The sequence below is a fragment of the Dermacentor andersoni genome, chromosome 5 (genome assembly GCF_023375885.2).
Source record: "Dermacentor andersoni chromosome 5, qqDerAnde1_hic_scaffold, whole genome shotgun sequence".
Classification (NCBI taxonomy): domain Eukaryota; kingdom Metazoa; phylum Arthropoda; class Arachnida; order Ixodida; family Ixodidae; genus Dermacentor; species Dermacentor andersoni.
The window spans coordinates 166,875,336-166,895,479 of record NC_092818.1 but is presented as its reverse complement, the minus strand read 5'-3'; the positions used below and the strand labels follow the sequence as shown (position 1 = coordinate 166,895,479).

The 20,144-nt window shown below is 41.0% G+C and overlaps 1 protein-coding gene across 5 annotated transcripts in view; it reads left to right on the top strand.

Moving 5' to 3' along the window:
• Positions 1 to 16,606, top strand: part of rols (rolling pebbles) — a 288,673-nt gene extending 272,067 nt beyond the window's left edge. For all 5 annotated transcript variants that reach the window (XM_050179193.3, XM_050179196.3, XM_050179197.1 and 2 more), the window contains 9 exons: positions 1,039 to 1,218; positions 4,744 to 5,071; positions 5,790 to 5,965; positions 8,030 to 8,162; positions 8,382 to 8,473; positions 10,273 to 10,425; positions 11,383 to 11,483; positions 11,687 to 11,839; positions 13,161 to 16,606. In XM_050179193.3, coding sequence (XP_050035150.1) covers positions 1,039 to 1,218; positions 4,744 to 5,071; positions 5,790 to 5,965; positions 8,030 to 8,162; positions 8,382 to 8,473; positions 10,273 to 10,425; positions 11,383 to 11,483; positions 11,687 to 11,839; positions 13,161 to 13,257 — 1,413 coding nt within the window. In that variant the 3' untranslated portion in view covers positions 13,258 to 16,606. The remainder of the gene's footprint in view (positions 1 to 1,038; positions 1,219 to 4,743; positions 5,072 to 5,789; positions 5,966 to 8,029; positions 8,163 to 8,381; positions 8,474 to 10,272; positions 10,426 to 11,382; positions 11,484 to 11,686; positions 11,840 to 13,160) is intronic.
• The last annotated feature ends 3,538 nt before the right edge of the window (positions 16,607 to 20,144 follow it).

Below are 20,144 nucleotides of genomic sequence, written 5' to 3'. Positions count from 1 at the left end.
CAAATAAGCTCTTTAGGGGTTTATTGATAGTTAAAATCACTTTACAGGGGCTTGGCAACTGATGATGAGGGTTAGCAATGGAACATCTAGCCATTGTTCAATCTTTTTGGCTCACACGACCTCCATAAGATTGAATTATCATGATTCACCTCATGTGAAGACATTTAGCTAGCTCAGAATTATAATCTTAAAACAGCATAGTAGATATGTTTAAATATCAAATTGTTCATGGCATATGTGCTCCTAGAGTATACTATATAAAAGTAAAAGAAAACATATATAGTGATGCTTTCCTTAAGTGTAGGCAATCGTTCTCTGCATCGTTCTCTGCATCGCTTATAATTAGAGCTCATTGCCTTGACATGTTAAGGCAGATTTGCAAAGGTTTGTCTACTATTGTGTTATAACTTGCAAAGACATTGGTAGTTCAGGCACATAAGAAGACTGTGCAATGCATATAATGCAAATTCATGTGGGCAATGCATACATTTACGCAGTGTAGAAATGTTTGCCCTCCTCATCTAAGTTATTCTTTGTTCTATGACATTGTTCATTGATATCTTTGTTTTATTTGTTGGTCAACATTGTTTTAAATGTTGCTGTTCCATCATGTAATCGCTAAAGTAGTCTAACACTATCACAACTGAATTTTGCAAGGTCCACGCAGTGCTGGTGCAGAGCCACAGAAGCTGAACAGCATGCATTGTCTTCTTCAGGAGCAAATCAGAGGCAATTATCTCACATATGGAAAAGTTCACCTTTCAACCCTTTGACTTCCACTCCCGAGATAACTCGGGGACCGAGCCTTGCACGCTTTCTGCCACTCCTGAGTATAGACCTTGTCAGAATAGACCTCATTAAGTTCAACATCGGTGTTACTGACCTTTGAGAGTGCACTAGTGACACCTGAGTAAATTAGTTCCCTTCATTTTTTTGACATATACTTTAATAAATTTCCATCAGAGCTGCAATGTTCATTTCCATTCATGATGTGTGCGTCTTTATTTCTGATAGTCAATAAATTTCTTTACACGGCAGATTGATCACGTGGACAGCGAGGGCCTCTCAGCGCTAGCATATGCTGCCAGTTCTGGCCACTTGGACCTGGTGACACACCTGGTGCAATGCAAGTGGCCAGACGATTTCGGCATTGCACTGGGTCTTCACAGAGCTGCCCAGCAGGCTCTAATTGCAGCTGCAAAGTCAGGACACACTGAGGTAGGATAAAAAACCTTTCCTATTGCTTGATTTTTGTGATAGCAACTTGATGTCAGAGGTCTTATCTCTAGCGTGGTGCCACACAACAACATGATGTTCAATGTAGTATTGTACTATTGTGTGTATAGGGATAATATGGTTTATGGGTTTATTAAGCAAGAACCTTGAACAAAGTGCCACCCTCCAATTGTCAGACATTGACAAATAAAGTAATGGCAATGCTTATGCACATGCTAACTTATGTACTCAGCCAGTAAAGGAATGAATGTTCTTTGAGCAGCTGGCCTGTCTTCATCATCATCATCATCATCATCAGCCTGATTACGCCCACTGCAGGGCAAAGGCCTCTCCCATACTTCTCCAACTACCCCGGTCATGTACGGTCATCTATGAGGCCTGTCTTATGAGCACAAAAATAGCTTGCACAAATCTTGTTGTGCAGGGTACAGGCTGCCTTCATCTCGCAAACACTGAGTAGCGTGAACGCTGAAGTAGCAGTGTAAAGTAAATGTGCTTTAATTCACCTAGCATGGTGCCACATTATTTTGCGGTGTTCAGAGGGGCTAACATTTGCAACCATTCAATGTGAGAGTGGCTGACATTTACATTATCTGCGTCCTTTAGGAGCACGTAGCAGAAAAGAAAGAGGTCTTTTCATATGACAGTTTTGCAAAAGAATCCATGTGGCACTGTTCTCCACTAATTCTGTATGGGCATGGCTTCTAGACATTCGTCATTGCCTTGAATGAGAGCAGAGGAGGGCAGATACATGTGTACAAAGAATGATGTACTGTCAATAGTGGCATAACCATTGGAGAAACAGTATTCTCTATTTATTTCTCTTTAAATGTGTCTTCTCCTCTAGCAGCATTGAATTGATTGAAGCTGCTGAATCTGTTCTGTAACTTATTTCTGCACTCATTTATTAACGGAACACCACCACATTCACACAGCTGAAATTTGTGTGCATGCATGCAGCTTCATAGTTTGCAGTAGGACCATTGTATCAGCTATTTGCTTTGTTGACAATATTGTGTAGATGCATTCAGCGCAGTCGAGCCGCCCACATATAACTATCCCACTTAGATTGATTGATTTAAAGCTTTATTATTCCACCGAGCTGGGGTGCCCGCCTCTTACCCTGCACGCAGGTGTGGGGGGAGGACAAAGCAGTCCCTGCGCGTTGAGAACGGTGAGTCTTCACGGCCTCAACAGCCAGGCAGATTGCTCAACGCTGGTCATCTTCGGCCTCACTCTGAAGCAAAGCCTCCCAGGCTTCTCTACTGTCAATCTTTTCCTTGGCCCCTGGGGAGCCAGCACCCTCCCATATGACATGGTCTAGCGCACCTTTCTCCATTTAAATTGTGCATAGGGTGTCATTATAGTCCCTCGTCTGAGTTAAGCAGATCCAATATGGTGATGTATAATTGTTTCCCTGGAGGCGCCGCCAAACGCGAGCGTCCTCCGGAGAGAGAGGCCGATGCGGAGGCGGAAATATTCTTCTTTCGGCTTTGCAATGATCTACAATTTCCCTGTACATGATGATGTTACCTTTGATTCCTGGAAATGGCAGCTCTCGAGTTGCCTGCTGGTAGAGTGCTCGGGCGAGCTCATGAGCGACTTCGTTACTTGGGACTTCTTCATGAGTCGGAACCCAAATAAAAGTTATGTCCCTCCTAGGAGGGTTTTTGAGTAGAATTTGGAGGGCCTCTTCCGAGATTCTCCCTTTGCTAAAATTCCGGACAGCTAATTTGCTATCGCATAATATGACTCCCGCTTTTGTACCCGCACAAGCAAGCGCTACTGCAACCTCCTCGGCTTTACAGGCGTCCTTCGTGCACGTGGAGCATGCTATCTTAACGCACCCGTCGCCATCAACCACCGTTGATACCGCAGCCCCGTCCACGTATGCTACTTTATGCGCCGGTGTGTTTTTAAGTTTATTTACTAAAGCCTTAGCCCTGTGAGCTCTCCTCTATTTGTTGTAGATAGGATGCATATTTTTAGGTAGGGGGGCAATTTGGAAGCATTTACGCACATCCAATGGACTGTCCTTCTTGCCAATTGGGGCACCCCTGTCACACTGGATTCCTACCGATTCCATGATTTTTCTCCCTGTTTTGGACTGGCCTAATCTTTTCAACTGAAACACTCGTACTGCCTCAGTGAGCTCAACTAGCGTGTTGTGAACCACCATTTTGAGAAAGAGGTCTGTCAAGGTCGAGTCTGGGAGTCCTAGGGCTCTCTTAACACTCTTCTTAATGATCGCATTTATTTTCGCTTTTTCTTCTTTTTTAAACTCAAGGTACGGTGTGACATACGCTATTCGGCTGGTAATAAAGACTTGCATGAGTCTAAGGAGGCTGTTCTCTTTGAGGCCTCTGTTCTTGAGTGCAACTCTCCTAAACAGTGAGTAGAACTTGTTGCTGGGCGAGTTGGTTGGGATCTAATGAATACATTGTTGCACCAAAAATGGAAAATAAAGACTTGGGAGGGAGAGTACGAAACGTGCTCAATGAGCGCTCAATCTGTCATTTCGTACTCTCCCTCCCAAGTCTTTATTTTCCTTTTTTGGCACAACAATGTATTCATTAGATCTCTTAAAGATCCCCGTGACCTGCGCCATGAATTCTTCTAACTTCTTGAGTGTCGTGAGGTTGTATTCATTTCTCTGGATATACATGCCCATAATTCTGATTTCCTCCAGCTTGGGAACCTGAGTTCCGTTTACGAAAACATTTATGGGTCTGCTGCTCCCAGCGTGTCCCTTTTGATGATTTGACTCAATGATTAATAGCTCCGATTTATGTGGCGAGCACGCCAAGCTTCTCCTGGCCACATATTTCACAGGGGGCACTCACTTCACAGGTGAAGATAACCGATAGACTCTCCCTTTTTCCACGTGCTAGCAACTAGAAATTGTATCCAGCATAGAAGGGTTGTAGGTTGGGCTAGTTGATATATTCTACTATATTTGTTGCATGGGCACATGTGTTTCTCTGTTGTCTTCTCATTTACTTTTGCACTTTATTCTCTTGTATCTACCAATTAGTACAGATGTTAAGCTATTGTGGCAGGAAATAAACTGATGAATAATTTAGATGAGACCAACCTGAATATTCAAACCTCGATTGCATACACTTGATTCTTGCAATGTGTTAACAACAGTATGGCAGAACATCTCTATCTTTGAGTGGTAGTTCTTTATAAGTGCAGGAAAAAAATAAGAACAAATGAGAAGCGGGTCTTCAGTGAGTTAAATGCATGGGAGCAATTTCCATAGTCTCTAAGTTGGTCCCCACTAGTAGCTTGTCTTTTCATTCACTTCTGTTCACTTTTACCTCCAATAAAAAGTGAGCTCATAATGTCCGTCTGAAATTAAAGTGCTTTAGTCTCAATGCACTTCAATTGGTTTTTTTAGCTGTTTAAGCTACTTAGTGAGTATCTTACTTCTTTTCATTATTCTGATATCTGCAAGCATGAATTCTTCTGATGAGTTTGCCCTCCTGGCTTGTGTCTATTCAGGTGTGCGAGTTTCTGCTGGACATGATGGAGGTACAGGTGAACAAGCAGGACGACTTCAGTGGCCACACAGCACTGACGGCAGCTAGCCTGGCAGGACATCGAGATGTCTGCGCACTGCTCATGCGTCGTGGCGCCTCGGCACTCGTGCGATCCAACGCGGGCGAGCCACCCCTGTGCTGTGCTGTGCGTGAAGGCCACTGGGCAGTTACTGAGCTCCTGCTGTGCCATGCACGTGCTCTAGAGCAGTCTGATGCCCTGGGTCGGTCGCCTCTTATGCTTGCTGCTGCTGAGGGCCATCTTGGAGTACTGGAGCTGCTGCTTGCCAAGGGTGTGTATGAATACACCTCCAAAATGGTTGTTTGCCAGGCTTGTTGGTACGATGACAAAATACTGCAAACAACACAAGAATGGGACAGAAGATTAAGGCAACAGACAACACGAGCACAGTGGCGAAAGATATCAGCAAAGAAAAACATTACAAAAGTAAGAAAAACAAAAGAAACATGAAAAGACACATTGTCTCTGCTTTGGCACAGTGGCTACATTCCAGGAAATTTGAGTAACCAGAATTTAGTGAGTTATCTATGAGACCTGTCATGGTGTTTTACGTGTGTTGTGCGACATGATAGCAGAGAACAATTACAAGACTAACACAGTTAGCAAATGCCTCACTACGGATATTCAGCTGATTGTGAAAATCATGGGGGTAGGGTTGAGTGACAGCCTATGTAATTTTGGTGCATTTTAACAACCCAACCAGTGCATTCAGCTTATAAACAACGCAACATCTGAACAAAATAGATGTCATAAAAGCTTACCTTGTTTTAGCTGTGCCAATGTCATCAGATCTTTTTCATAAGTCTGAGTGCCTTGTGCACCCACAGGTTATTTGCCTCTCTGCGAGACATTCACTTTAACATAGGGCAGAGTAGGCAACAGCAGTATAGGTCTTCTACAAGATCAGCGGAGCAATGAGGTTTGATTGCTTGGGTCCTCAAAACCATCATGTTGAAGAGTTTGATCTGAGTGCATCATTAATTTTGTAGGAGCCAACCTGCTATGGCAAGATAAGGATGGCCTTTCTGCATTGAGTTGGTCCTGCAGTCGTGGTCAACTTCAAGCAGCTCAGTGTCTCCTCACCCATGGCGCTGACATCAACCACAGCGACAAGAGGGGCAGAACGCCACTCGACATGGCTGCCACCCAAGGAAATGCAGAAGTTGTAAGCATTAGCCCAGCGAATTTTTCATCGATTTTATTTTCCTTAAAGACTCCGTGAAAAGGTGGCAGAAATATGTAAAAAAATTTCACATGGTTTTAACATAAAATATGGTTAGTAACATTTGCTGTGAGGTTCGAAGGGGAGGTGGTACATGTACAAGCAAGGTTCCGGGAAAGGCCGTTTCAATCTTATTGTGATACTGCAACACTGTGGCTGTGAACTGTGTATCATTTTTAACATATAGACACGAACCATGTAGGCATGAATGGTAATGCACCGATGTCCTGGAAAAGTATGCAATCATTGGGTTTTGCTATTGCTAAGCAAAGAAACTTGAAATAAAGCTAATGAGAATCATGCAATGGGCAATGGAATGAAAAATTCTAAAGAAAATTTTATAATAGGTACAAAGAAGGCACTGTCGATTAGAGATAAATGCATGCAAATGGTATTATTTTTGAGATCCAGATGAAGAAGTGGAGTCTGGCAGGTCACATAATAGGTAGAACAGTTATCCAGAGTTATCTGGAGCAAGGGATTAAATGGAGTGATTACATTAGGAAATTTTACAGGCACAGAAGGTTCTGCATCGGACTTTTATAATAATGATGACTGATGATGATTTAGCCCTGTAAGCTTCATGAATGGTTATTGCTCACCATGTGTCTGCTTAAAACAATATTATTTAAACGATGACTATCTTTTGTGGCCCCTTGGTATAATAACCAAATTTGCCCTTGTGACATCACTTTTTGGTGCAAATGATCATTTTATAGTTAAAAAGTAAATACATTTAGGGATGGGAGCAATGGATCTCTCACCTATGATTATCTTACCTGCATCTAGGTCACAGCAAAATTGTTTCCGGTGTAAGTTTTTCACCCTGCACACATACGTAATTCCCAAAATTTGGGGTATATGTTAATGCAATTACTGAGGCCCTTGTGTTACAGCACCTCAATGTGCAGACCATTACAGCCTGTCATAATATGTCAGTGTAGTATAGTGTCGCCCCCTGTCAGATCTCTGTGTCATCGTACATGCGACTGGTGCACGTGTGTGAACGTGGGGGGGAACGAACTGAAATTGCTTTTGGACTTAAGTGCGCGCCTTGGGTGCGCGTTTCACTGTATGCTTGCTTTGTTTCCAGGGGGGGATGATGTAGTATAGTGTCGCCCCCTGTCAGATCTCTGTGTCATCGTACATGTATGTTTGGTAGTTGTTTAGCTAGATGGCGCACCCCCCTTCTGTCATGTGACAAGCTTGGACCAATCGGGAGGTGTCATCTAGTGTGTGAAGCCTTTATAAGTAATAAACAGCCGCGGGTCGGCGGAGTCTTCGTTCCGGTTTTCAGCGGGAGCCGTTAGCTCCGTGTCTCCTTCACTGCGCCGGCGCTAGCCGCGCGTTCGCCCATCGGGGCCCCCCGCTTGCCTGCCGCTGCCGACACAACAGTCAGCTGTTTTATTATTTGCTTTTTATTGGCTCTTCTTGGAGTAAGAAGACAGTCCATTTGTACAGTGCAATAGCATAACAGCAAGAAATGTCAATAAATGCATTAATGATACATTGTACAGAACAATTAATTGTCACACTAAATGTCCAAAGAAATTGTGAAAAAATTCTGTACCTTTTTGGTACACAGTGGCATATACACTGCGTAGCTAAAACACAATTCTCATCACTTTGTGAGCAGTTGTTGCACAGTTGTTTATATGGAGATGACGTGTACAGCTGATGAACTCCATGTCTTTTAATTGTTATTTCATTGTACATCATGGAGTGGACATCAGGAGTTTATCACTACCTTCACTTCAACTACTACATTAAAAAATGTCTGTAGATGAGCCCTAGATGGCACAGTGGTCATTTCTGAAGTGTTAGGAACTGATAAAGGGCACAGCAAGTACTTTGTGCAATATCTAATTCTGATGTGCTGACATTGTGAGGTTAAGAAGTGTGTACTGCATTTCGTTGTATGCTGGGAGATTTTCTTTTAAGTGTATATGCACTACTACAGGATATCTTGTTTTAGTTTTATCTCATGATATCTTCTGTGTCTTACAGATCAAGCTACTCTTAAATAATGGTGCCGAGATTGAGCATGTGGACCTGAATGGCACCAGAGCTCTTGACCGAGCCATTGGAACTGGGAACCTCGATGCCATCAACTGCTTCCTGCAAGCAGGGGCTAAGATAGGTGTGTTGCTCTCTCCACTGCCTACTATTAAATTGAAGTTCTCATTCAATTATTTGTGTGGTATGTTGTGTCATAAATGTTGGTGTGTACTGTTTGTAGTATGTCAATAAATCTCCTTTCAAATGTCTTAAAGGTAGATGTCGAGACCATAAAAGTGATTTAAAAGTTTTTCATCACCGGGTGTGCATTTTCTTATTTCCCATAAACCTTGCTTTTCAGGATCACAAACCTGGGAGATGGCGGCTGGTAAACCTGACGTTGTGCACCTTCTGTTGAATAAGCTCCATCAAGATGGAGCTCTTTTATACAGAGTAAGTGTGCCATCACTTTGTAGCTCTCAAAGGTGTGCCTCTTCTGAAATTGTTGCTGTCACAGATGAGAATTTCAATATAGCACATCATCATTTTGCAGCTTATAATCTTGCAGATGGTTGTAGCAATGTGTTTCCATAGACTGCAATACAGACTGTGTTACAATACTCGTTGTAGATGGCTAAATAGGCAGTTAAATGGACAGCGACCACCAGAAGTCCACTTCCAACTCTGAAAAAGCCGCCAGGAAAGACAGGTTTGTGAAGATGGTTAAAACACGTTGGCGGTTTAGTTGATTTGAATCCATGATAGAGTGTGTAAGTGCGACTGAACGAGGACATAGAAAGAAACAGATACACCAAGACAGTGCTAACTTTAATATAGCATCAAAGTCAAAAGCAATGCGAGCTACCTTCCTGCTTAAAGATGGTGGCTAAGCAGAAAGCTTGGAAACTCCACGAGAAAGTCGGCTGCACTAAAGAAAACATAGTCACACTTTTTTATGCGTCTAATGTAGGCAACGTTGAGTTTTTCATAGGTTTAGACAGTATTAAAGTGCAGCGATATGTGCTTTTCATATGTTTTTTTTGGTCAACACAAGGTGCATTGAGTCACAGAGACATCTTCCAAATGTGTTCCATTAATTGACCTCGAAGCTGTCTTCCTAGCAGTCAAAGTAGACTGTCTTCAGTGCTGGCCAGAAGTAAAATGCACCCAGAGTTTCAGTAGCTACAATACCAGAGCTATAGCCACTTGCATTGAAAAACAGAGCATCATTTAATTAATTATATTTTTTATTTTATTTATTTATTGAATACTGCGGACACGTGGTCCAAGCAGGGAGGGCGACATATGGTACATACAAAGAAAATCAGATTGACAAAACAAACAGAACAATGAGAAACAAGATTAGGAAGTAGATTCAATTTATACAATTCCATTCGGTTACAGTTCTAGGAAAAAAAGAAAACTTATGTGTTTGTTCTTGCAAAGTAAGGGGTTAATGCATCATGTCTGCGGTGGCGTGTAGTTCTGGTCCATAACTGCGATAAATATTCAGATGGGTCAAGGGATAAATTGTTAGTGTGAAGTAGTTTAAGGAATTCAAGTCTCTGTTTTTTTCTTCTAAGTTCGAGTGGTTCAAGGTTGTTAATTTTCATAAGTTCGGTGGGGGAATCACATCTGGAAAACTTGTTAAATATAAATCTGACCGCCTTTTCTGAATTCTCTCAAGGCTATTGATATTAGTTTTTGTGTATGGATCCCAAACTATGCAAGCATATTCGAGCTTAGGTCTAATTAGGGAGATGTAGCATAGCATTTTAACGTTAGGTGGGGCTTTCTTAAGTTTGTGTCTCAGCAGGCATAGTTTTCTGAAGGCTGAAGCGCAAGTGTTAGTTATGTGATCATTCCATGATAGTGAATTGTTAAGGGTCACTCCTAGGTATTTATAGCTAGTGACTTCACGAAGAGGTGATGGACCTAACTTATATGTATAAAGCAGGGGTGATTTCTTATGTGTCATTCGCAGTAGTACGCTTTTATCTGTGTTTAGTGTCAGTCCCCAGCACCCGCACCATGCAAGAATGTTATTTAAACTACAACATAAACTAGTTTGATCATGGAGAGAAACAATATCTTTAAAGAGTACACAGTCATCGGCAAATAATCGAATCTGTACACCACCTTCAACCGTGTTAACAATATCATTAATATATATATCAGTGTGCTTGCGTGGTAGTGCTTTCTTATTTGTCAGAAATTTCTTCATTTTTTTTTTCTCCCATTGGTGCCTGCAGAAAGGCCACATGAAAGATGCTGTCCATCGGTATCAGTATGCCCTGAAGAAGTTCCCTGCGTCCGTTGTGGAAGATGCAGACAGCGGAAGCACATTTCTACAGCTCAAGCACCAGTTGCTGCTTGGGCTTGCCAAGTGCAAAAGGAAACTGAATGTAAGCAACCTGTGTCTAAATGTGGAAGAAAATATTGCATCTTAGTGTAGCAGAAGGCTGTAAAAGTAGGCCATACCGGGTTTTTAAAGTGAAAACCTTACAGCCAAAGAAAAATTTGAAGTGGGCCAGGGCTTTTAATGGTTCTTCAGTGATTCCTTCTAGCCCTTCATCATTGGTTTACTGGCCGCCTCGCCACCATTATTGTTCAGTTCAGCTGCACTGCTTGGCAGGCATGATAAGCAAGGAATAAAATCAAAGGAATATAATAGCTACAAAATACAGCTCCTGCGTGGTTAAGGAGTCAAACTGAGCATCACTTTTCATTTAATAGTTACGGCAGCTAGAATACAGTCACTAACAACCGAGCTAACCAGGCATTCAACAGTCTATAGCATTTAGCATTGTATGATTTGCTTCGCAGCATTCAACATTGTGGCATTCTGCTGCAATCAGCTACATATATTCAAATATTTTAGCTTAATTTACCTCCATTTTGCAAATTTCCACAGAACTCATTTCATGTGTGTAACATGTGTGCAAATGTTTCATTTGCACTTCATTATATGCTTGTCCAGCTACAGAAAATTGTATTAAAGGTTTATAGAAGGAAGAAACTTTAAAGGGTTAAGTTATATTGGTTGAGCGTGCAATTTGATTCAGTGATCCACATTAGCTATGTCGAATTCTTACCATCCGGTATTTGCAGTGTACATTCCACCATTTATACGCAATATTAGTGTTGTTGATGCAGTAATTAGCAACATAACTTTACGATAAAACAATAATCTAAAATACAAATTGCACACTTTTCATTTTTGTCTTTCAGAGTACCTACATGTTGCTTTCTACTTGGCAAGCAACCTATTAGTTCAATTTAGTGACATCAAATATTCCTAATTGTTGCAATAAATATATGCAAAGTCTTACACTTTTTTTTGTGCTACTCCATGTGTGCAGGAACCTGATGCAGCCATCTCGGCAGCAACTCAAGCTATCGAGCTTCGACCAAAGAGCTTTGAGGGCCACTTTATTCGGGCTAAGGCATACAAGGACAAAGGGTACGACAAGCCTGTTCCTCATATGTTGGCCATTAACAGCAGTGCCAATGGGCAGTCTTTCATTCTAAATACTTCTGATATTTCTTATTTTATGATGATTTACTGGTCCAGTCCCCATATTATTATATAATGCACTTTGTTTCTTTTTCATACACTGTTGCATTTCTGGCATTGGCAGCCTACATTCTTTTGATATATTACAGATGCCAAGCTGAGGCCCAAGCAAACATAGAAGAAGCTCTCAGACTGGCCCCCATTTCGAACCTGGAGCAGCGACGAACACTACTGAAAGTGCAAGAGGAGATTGGTGCCGGAGATATTGACCTCACTGGCACTCAGTACATGTCAACAAGAAGGTATGTGCCTGACATTTTATGCCCACCATATATACTCTGCCACATTCCTAGTTTGAGACATGCCTAAGACTCAACACTGAACATAATTCGAGAAATTTTACTATGCTGTCTGGTTTTCTGTCTTTTATTTTATTTTATTTTTTCTTCTGTGCACAATCACATTAATTTGAGATCCTGTATTGATTATAGGATGAGTATGCTGTGTGGTACATATGAAACAAAGATCACTGAAGGTTAAATATGAGCATATGTTTGCATAGTTGAAACATCAACATAACTATCTTATAGGAAATAACTAAAGTAATTCTAAGGTATTTCTTGTAGAGTGGTACACCTTTGTAATGGTGTAAGGGGCATAACAAGAGCCCTTTAACAGAAATGTATCTTCAGATATGAGTCGTGACTGGTGCATGATCTCTTAACCTTAGGAGATTAAAGACATTCTTGTGTAAAAAACTTAAGCAGGAAAAAGAAAGCTTAGCCACATCAAGCTGTATAGCAATGATCTTGTGCCGGTGCAATATTTTCTATTGCCAGTGTTATTCATCTCAGCCAATATGAATCTATTTGAGAAGCTTCATTTTGTGGAAGCAAATAAATGAACTTTTGGTGAAAAAACATACAGCTAAAGAAAGATATTCACATTTTTACCGATATTATAGCCACAGCAGCATCTTTCTCAGAATTTTGGATAAAGATGGTGTGGCTGTTAAATTGATAGTATACTTGAGGTACACGCAATTACACCAGTGTGCAGAGCCAGACCGCACATGATATCATGAATGTAGGATCTAATGCTGCACGATGTGTTTCACAAGTGTTGGGTACTTTACAACAGGAAAACTACGTGGCTGTGCAGCTATATAGCATTCTGCTGCTGAGTACGATTCACAGGTACAATTCTTTGCTGCTATGACGACATTCTAGTGAAACCGCAACATAAAGCACTGTTCAGTTAAGCATGAAAGGGCCCTAGGTGGTCATAGTTAATCCGAAACCCTCTCTTCAGAGCCAAATGTTGCTTTGGTTAACTAGACAAATCAGGGAACAATATTCCTACATAGTGAAATGCGGTTTAATCTTGTGCACAAAAGTTAGCTTACATTTTTACAGGGTATTGCTCAAAAGCCACTAGACATAGAATAGATATGTGCACACAAACAAGGAGCTCTATGTGTGTCTGCGTGCCTCTTCTGCATCTTGTGGTTTTTGTGGTGTCATTGTTTTGCCAACTCAGCCACACTTCAACTTTAGTGGGCAATTGCTATATATGCTATAGGGTCACCTTCTTTCTTTTCTGCACACTTTGTTCTCATCCTAGCTCTCTGGACAACCAGTCAAACTGCACGGACAGCATGGACCAGGTTTGTGGCATTTCGGTGGACAGCAGGCTCAACTTGGCGTCAGTGCATCTGTGAGCACAATTCCCTTCAGAGATGACAAACAACAGCACAGGCTCACACTCCTGTCTGTTTGAAGATGGCATTTAAAATTACATCTCTCCCCACGCTTCTCCCATCCTTGCCCTGGCCAAGAAACTCTGTGTTGTAGTATACTGTCACGTAGTGACCTTTCTTTTCTTGGTAGCCATATGCCAGGTCACTGTTCGTACAAGTACACATATTATGTACGCAGGACAAAAAAGGAAGATTGAGTATTTATTGCTGTATCATGTATCTTTCGTCTTTGTACATAACAGCCCGTTTCCTGTATTTATGTGGGCAACAAGCATGGAAAAAAGAAACACACTGAGGTACATAAGGCTGCATTACCAAATGCCAGAACCAGTACACAGACTTCACTTGTGTGCGCTGCTGCTTCTAATAGAGATGTCTCCAGTTCTGAGCGTTTGTGCCGAGTGGTTGCTCGCTGGCTGTTCAATTAGCCACAGCCATTGTGCAGGGGAATATGTGCAAATGAGAAACTATTGCCATCGGTATGCTTTGTACTCAGTCAAAGGCATTGATTAGAAAGTACCCATCATGTTTATGTGCAAGAAGCCCAAGCTGCGCTTCTATATTGTGTTGTGCAATGATTTCTCTCGGAACACATGAGCTTATTATACAGACATATGGGAGCTGCATTGCGAACCTGTCCTTGAGCATTCCTTTAGAGATGTGACCACTCATGAAAAGTAGTGATGCCTAAAGGCAAACACAACTTCATGGGCATGTTACAGTCAAGACAAACAATTAAGAAATCGAAATGGACTTCTCTCAAGTTAGCACTGATGACATCCTAAAGTGCTGTTGGTGACATACGAATATCATCCCTACGAAGCATGGGAAATGCATTTGAAGTAGCAGCTTTGGTTGTGCTCATTGGTAATAACATGAACTGCAAGATTCATACTTGGACAGTGCATAGTCATAAGTGCCTAGCAGCAGGCTATGACCGTGTGGTTCTTGTAGGTGCAGCCTTTGACACAGCTATTGTTGTTGCAGCCTTCCACCTTTCATCTCTTCTGTTTGGTTGTAGTAAAAGTGTGAAATTAATATAGAACAGCTTAGAGGTCACTGCACCATTAGTAATGCTGAATGCACCGTATGCTGATCAAGAATGATCATAGCGTACAGTTTATGTCCCTGATTGACGTTTTACGCAGCTGTCTGTTTTGTGTACTACTCTGAATGTAGCCACACATTTTAGGGGCAACATATGGCATAATGCAAACTGCAACGCTGCCCTTAAACTACTTTAAATGTATCAGTGGTAAAATATAGAAAAAAAATTCACTGCATAAGAAAGTATCTGTATGTCAACATGTACCCTCATTAGCCTTCATGCTAATGAAATTTACTGAATGTTTGGAATAAGAAAGGTCACGAACCTTATGCTTCAGACTACCTTGTTTAAGTGTAGCCTAATGCTAGGTCTTAATTTAATTAAAATGGAAACCTCTCTGTGCAAGCATAAAATTAAAGGTACCTTCTTTTCGCTGGGCACTTACATGATGTTATTCTGAATCAAATGGTTTGGTTTTCAATATGAAAGGTCACCCATTTTCATCAATTGCCATAAAAAAATACAAAGTTAGTTTGTGTGATGGTGTTTTTTCTTAGGTAGCATTGGTTGATTATTGACTGCTCTAACAAGTGTTAACAGGACTGTACCTTGTAGCACAAGTGCATGCCTTAGGTTTATATTAGTGTAAACAAAATGCAACAAGTTTCGTTCTTTCTGCTTGTGTAAGCATGTGAGCACATGAAACCAAGTGGCTCAAAGTTAATGTGACCACAAGCACAAGCCACTAATAAAATTACAATGTGTCCTTGTTAATATAGCCTAGCCAATTAAAAGTTGTCGCAAGTATTTTGCTGTTTGCAGTCTTAGCTTGCAAAATTATAAGCCTGCATGGTGTCCTAGGGAATGTGTACTCAACCATTTTTATTAAACCTATTTTGTAATATGTGCTCCATGCAGTCAGCTCTGATGAGCAGAGAGAACCAACAGGAGCATTTATAAGTGCAGCATCTTTGATTTAGAATAATCACTTTCATTTCCACTACATTAATTTTAATATGTTCTTATGTAAATTCATTTTACAAGTCAACATTAAGTACTGAATAATAGAAAAAAGTGACTATGCTTGTAATTTATTTGTTTGCACTGGAAAATTTGTGAAATGAATTCTTTATCAATGAATGAGTGAATGAGATAAATTGGTCAATGAAATTGGCTAATATGAGGTAGTGCACTATATTTCTGACCAAAATAAATGCTTAGTGCTAGCTAAGATGGGATTCTGGGTGCATTTTTATTTTATTTTTTCTGAATTTTTAACGGATTTTTTTTTTACGTGGCAAAGAAGTTTTTAACCTTTGTTAGGTAGTTTATTTCACACCAACAATTTTAACGCTTCAAGTGTTCTAACTGTGTTGGATATGTTAACTCCTATCTAACAAACATTCAGGAGCTAATGTCTTTTGGCTGGCACATGTTGAGTTTCAGTAGTTCTACGCAGTGCTCTCATTTGGTTGAAATGCCTGTTTTTGACTTAGGTTATGCTTGAATAGCATGTTCTTAAACTGTGTGCCTGTGGTAAGAAAAATGTAACATTCTATGGTGACTACAAATGCGGCACTTCCACAAGTGCTGGGTTTAGGACTCATAAGCAAGGAATGCTTGCAGCCTAAGTGTTGTCCATTTTACAGCAATCTGATGCTGAGATATATATATGAACCTGATTGGCTAGTTCATTGAACTTTTTTAAGGTCATGAGCACTAGAATGCTGTGCATGTTTCTGACTGTAAGCCGTCACGTAACTTGTGAAACAGGAAGTAAATGCAGTTCCACAGATATGTATTCCATATAACGAAGCCTACTCGAGTGTTGTTCCACTTATTGTATTGCTGGGTGTAATTTCATGAACCCAGGCCTATCTTTTGTATTTAACTGGTATTCTAAATTTTACTTCTGTATATAAGAAGACAAGTATTTCAAACTACGTTCCTTGATTAGAGCAGGCACTGCTCTTGTTGAAGCAATGTGTATCTCACTTTCTAAGAATATTCGTGCTAGATTATTGTTTTGTAAAGGCCATGCACAAAATTGTCACAACTTTATTCTAAGGTTGAAGTACTCTCTGTGTGTGTGTACATATAAGGGTATTTGTAGATACAGTATACTTTATAGAAAATTATATAGCCTTACACCTGTACTTCTGTTTCACAGTATACGCATTGACACAGGGACAGAAAAAAAAAAGGAAGTGTACACGGCCATATATGTATTTGACAATAAACTAGATTTGTTTCCCCTGCAAACTCGTGGTGTGTGCTCCCTTATAGCTAATTTTCATTGCAAAGTTGCTCTTTACTTATTGGAGTCATCTTTTTGATGTCAAAATTAAGAACTCCTGTTAAAAACCAGTGGTAGAAGCAATCTATTAGCCAACTAATTAAGCTTTATCTCTGGTTGCAACATTGGATGCAATGCATTAATTCTTTTGACCCTTGGTTTGCTATACACCTAATATATTGTGATTAATGACTTCTGACATGAAATATTGTGCAAATATTACATATTCCTGATTCTTTTTGGAATAAGCGAGAAGCCTTCTAAATGGTTTGCAATTACACAGGCTTCCCTACCCACATTTACGGCAGATGCAAACTGCGCCTTTTGCTGGAAATGAACAAAAAGGCGAGTATACGTATTCCATAATGAATACATGCGCTTAAGTGTGCTTCACCCCATACATATGTGTATTGGGAGGAAGAGTGTTGCACAAATTGTGTATTAAGGTGAAGCTTGCTGACGTACTTGATAAAATGAATGATTACACACAAAAAAAAATAATAACACAAAGAAAATCGATAAGAAAAGGTATTGCAATGAGCCATATTCATAGTGGCAAGAACCGTGTAGTGAAGCAGATTGAAATCGGAAAGGGCGAACCTGGCACGTTGTAATAATAATAATAATAATAATAATAATAATAATAATGGCTTTCTTTATTTCCACCAACGACGGAGGAGACTGCGGGTAAAAGTCGCTTGAGATACAAGCAACAAGCAAACAAGACTTTGCATTCCTAATTTATCCATTTTCAATTATTTGCGCATGTATTAGACTCGCACGATTCATCTAATCGAACCTCTCCCCTTTCTCTTTCACTTTCTTTTTCCTCCTTTACGCTCTGCTTCTTCAATCATACCGCCTCGGGGCCTGGTACGCGTTTCTTAATTACAAACGCGCGCACATGTCATCTCCAGTCACACTACGAGCTCTGAGACGCCTGAGCTCCTTCTCACGAGGATGGTGTAACCTGAGCCCTTGCACCACCCTACCCGCTGATGAAAAGGGCGCGTGCTTTCGTTCAACCGAGTTGGTGCAGCGCGCGTTTGTAGCCGAACGCCAACTATTATTACTCATAAAAAGCGCACGTGCTTTAGCGCGAGAGCTTTGGGGCGTCTGAAGGTTCAAACGCTGTGGTGGAGCGCCCGCGTAGGACAGTCACGTTTTGATATATATATATATATATATATTCTACCACCGCCCTCTCTCCCTGTAGCGACTGTGAGAGAGGGCAGCGGCCGAGAGGAGTATGGCGGTCGCCTTCCACGCCGGCGCTCGAGCGCTTGAGACAACACGTACGTGACGAATCGGATTATACAGAATTATTTTTTTATTTAGCTGCACCGAAGTTTAAAAAAAAATGCCTGTAGCATATAGCACAATTCTAACCCTTGATCTCAATTTTACCTCGCGAGGCGGCCGTTACCTCTACGAGAAATGAATGTTTTTAATCAAATAATTAACATAATCACGCTTATTAACTACATAACTAATATAATTTACGGTAAATTTATTTTATCTACGAATTTTAGCTAGTGGGTTCGCAACGCGTATCCACTTTGAGCGAATTCTCTCGACCATGCCAGTTTCGAGACATTAATTTTCAAAGTGTCCGACATGAAATGTATTGGCGTTCCAGTTACATTTGTGCTTGGTTGCACAAAGCAGCGTTTTCTTTATAAAACTGTAACAGGAACGTTTTAAAAATGTGGTGCAGCTAAAAAAAAAAGAAGAAAGCATTATATATATATATATATATCTTCCCGTACTGCCGCTGTGCAAAGGTGCAGGATAACGGCTTTATTCTCTACGGAATTGCGCAATGAATCAACGAATACTCCGCAAATATGTTTACCATAACAAACCTTCAAGCACGCTGTTCCTATAATTAAGACTATATAAATATATTATGTTAATAATGTACGCTCTTTCTTTAAGGAGCGAATACATACACCGGACAGAGAGAGCGCGACACTGACAATTCGCCGTAAGAAAGAATGTATAGTAAATAACACCAGCTTGCCCAGCAACAAGTCCTTTTGAACTATATTAATAAACATTGTCAACGGTTTCCACGCAAGTGTCTTTTTTTTTTTTTTTTTTTTACCGTCGTTCAATCTTACAGTACGCATTGAAAACGTTCGCGGTTTCGGCCGAGGATGTACTGACAGCAATGTCAAAGTAATAGAATATTACACGAAGTAAGGCTAGTATAAATAATAGCAAACATTCGCTTACTAAATAACCGTTGTGTCAAATAAGAAGGAAGGAAGGAACATTACATCACGAAGCAAATCGTCACTTCCGAGTGTCACGTGTTGCCACTTCCTGTACCTGAGCACGGCACAGTGCTGGATCGGGAGGCATTGTGCCGTGCCTCCGGAGCTAAGCAGATCGCGTGCCCTCCGACACGGCGCGCGGAAAGAGAATTTATTTGCTTATCATCTACGCCGTGTTGACGACAATTATGGTTCCATACATTGACAGTAGAGAAGTCTGGGAGGCCTTGCTCCAGAGCGAGGCTGAAGACGACCAGCGTCGAGCTATCCGCCTGGCCGTTGAGGCCGTGAAGACTCACCGTACTCAACGCGCGGGGACTGCTTCGTCCTCCCCTCCTACCTACGTGTAGGTTAAGAGGCGGGCACCCCAGCTCGGTGGAATAATAAAGTTTTCGATCAATCAATCAATCCATACTATGGCACATACGCGCCATGGGGGATTCGACCAAGAACCGTGTCCGCGTGTTCATTATGATGATGATTTCTACACTTTATGCCGCATACCCGCAACGGGGGATCGGCGATGAAGCTGCTTGTAGATTTAAAATAAATAAGAGCAAATTAAGAAACACTTGCCAGCATAAGATTTCTCACGTTAAATATGTAGCACGGGAGCACGCGACAGCACATTTTCGCGCCAGTTTACTCCACGGACGCAGGAACGAAATAGGTGCGTTTGTAGCATTTTCATATTAACCGCTTTACGAAACCTTTGCTTCACATAGGTTCCGGCAGGTGCGTTGTATCTGCGTTATATATATATATATATATATATATATATATATATATATATATATATATATATATATATATATATATATATATATATATATATATATGCTCCTGCGCCCTCTTCCCCACTTAGTTGAATGAGTCATCCTCACAAAATAAACGGTTCATTCATTCGTTAATTTAGAAACAGCTCGTTGTCCGAGCCGCCGGCGCTTAATTGCATCACGTTGTCACGTGGTTCTTTGGGGTTGCGAACACGCGTCGTCCTGCCGACTAGGAAACGCCGAAACTAGGCCTGTATTTACGAAAACCCTTACGCTATATAACGTTGTTCGTAAGAGAAAGTTCCAGTCAGTTCGGATGCTGTATACATATTATCAGCGAAGGTCGCCAGCCTATAGCAAAGAGCGCTTTCGAACGAAAAGCTTTGTAAATTCGGCCCCTGGGGTTTTTGATCAAATTTATTTTCTCCGGAGGATTGGGAGTTGGGTGC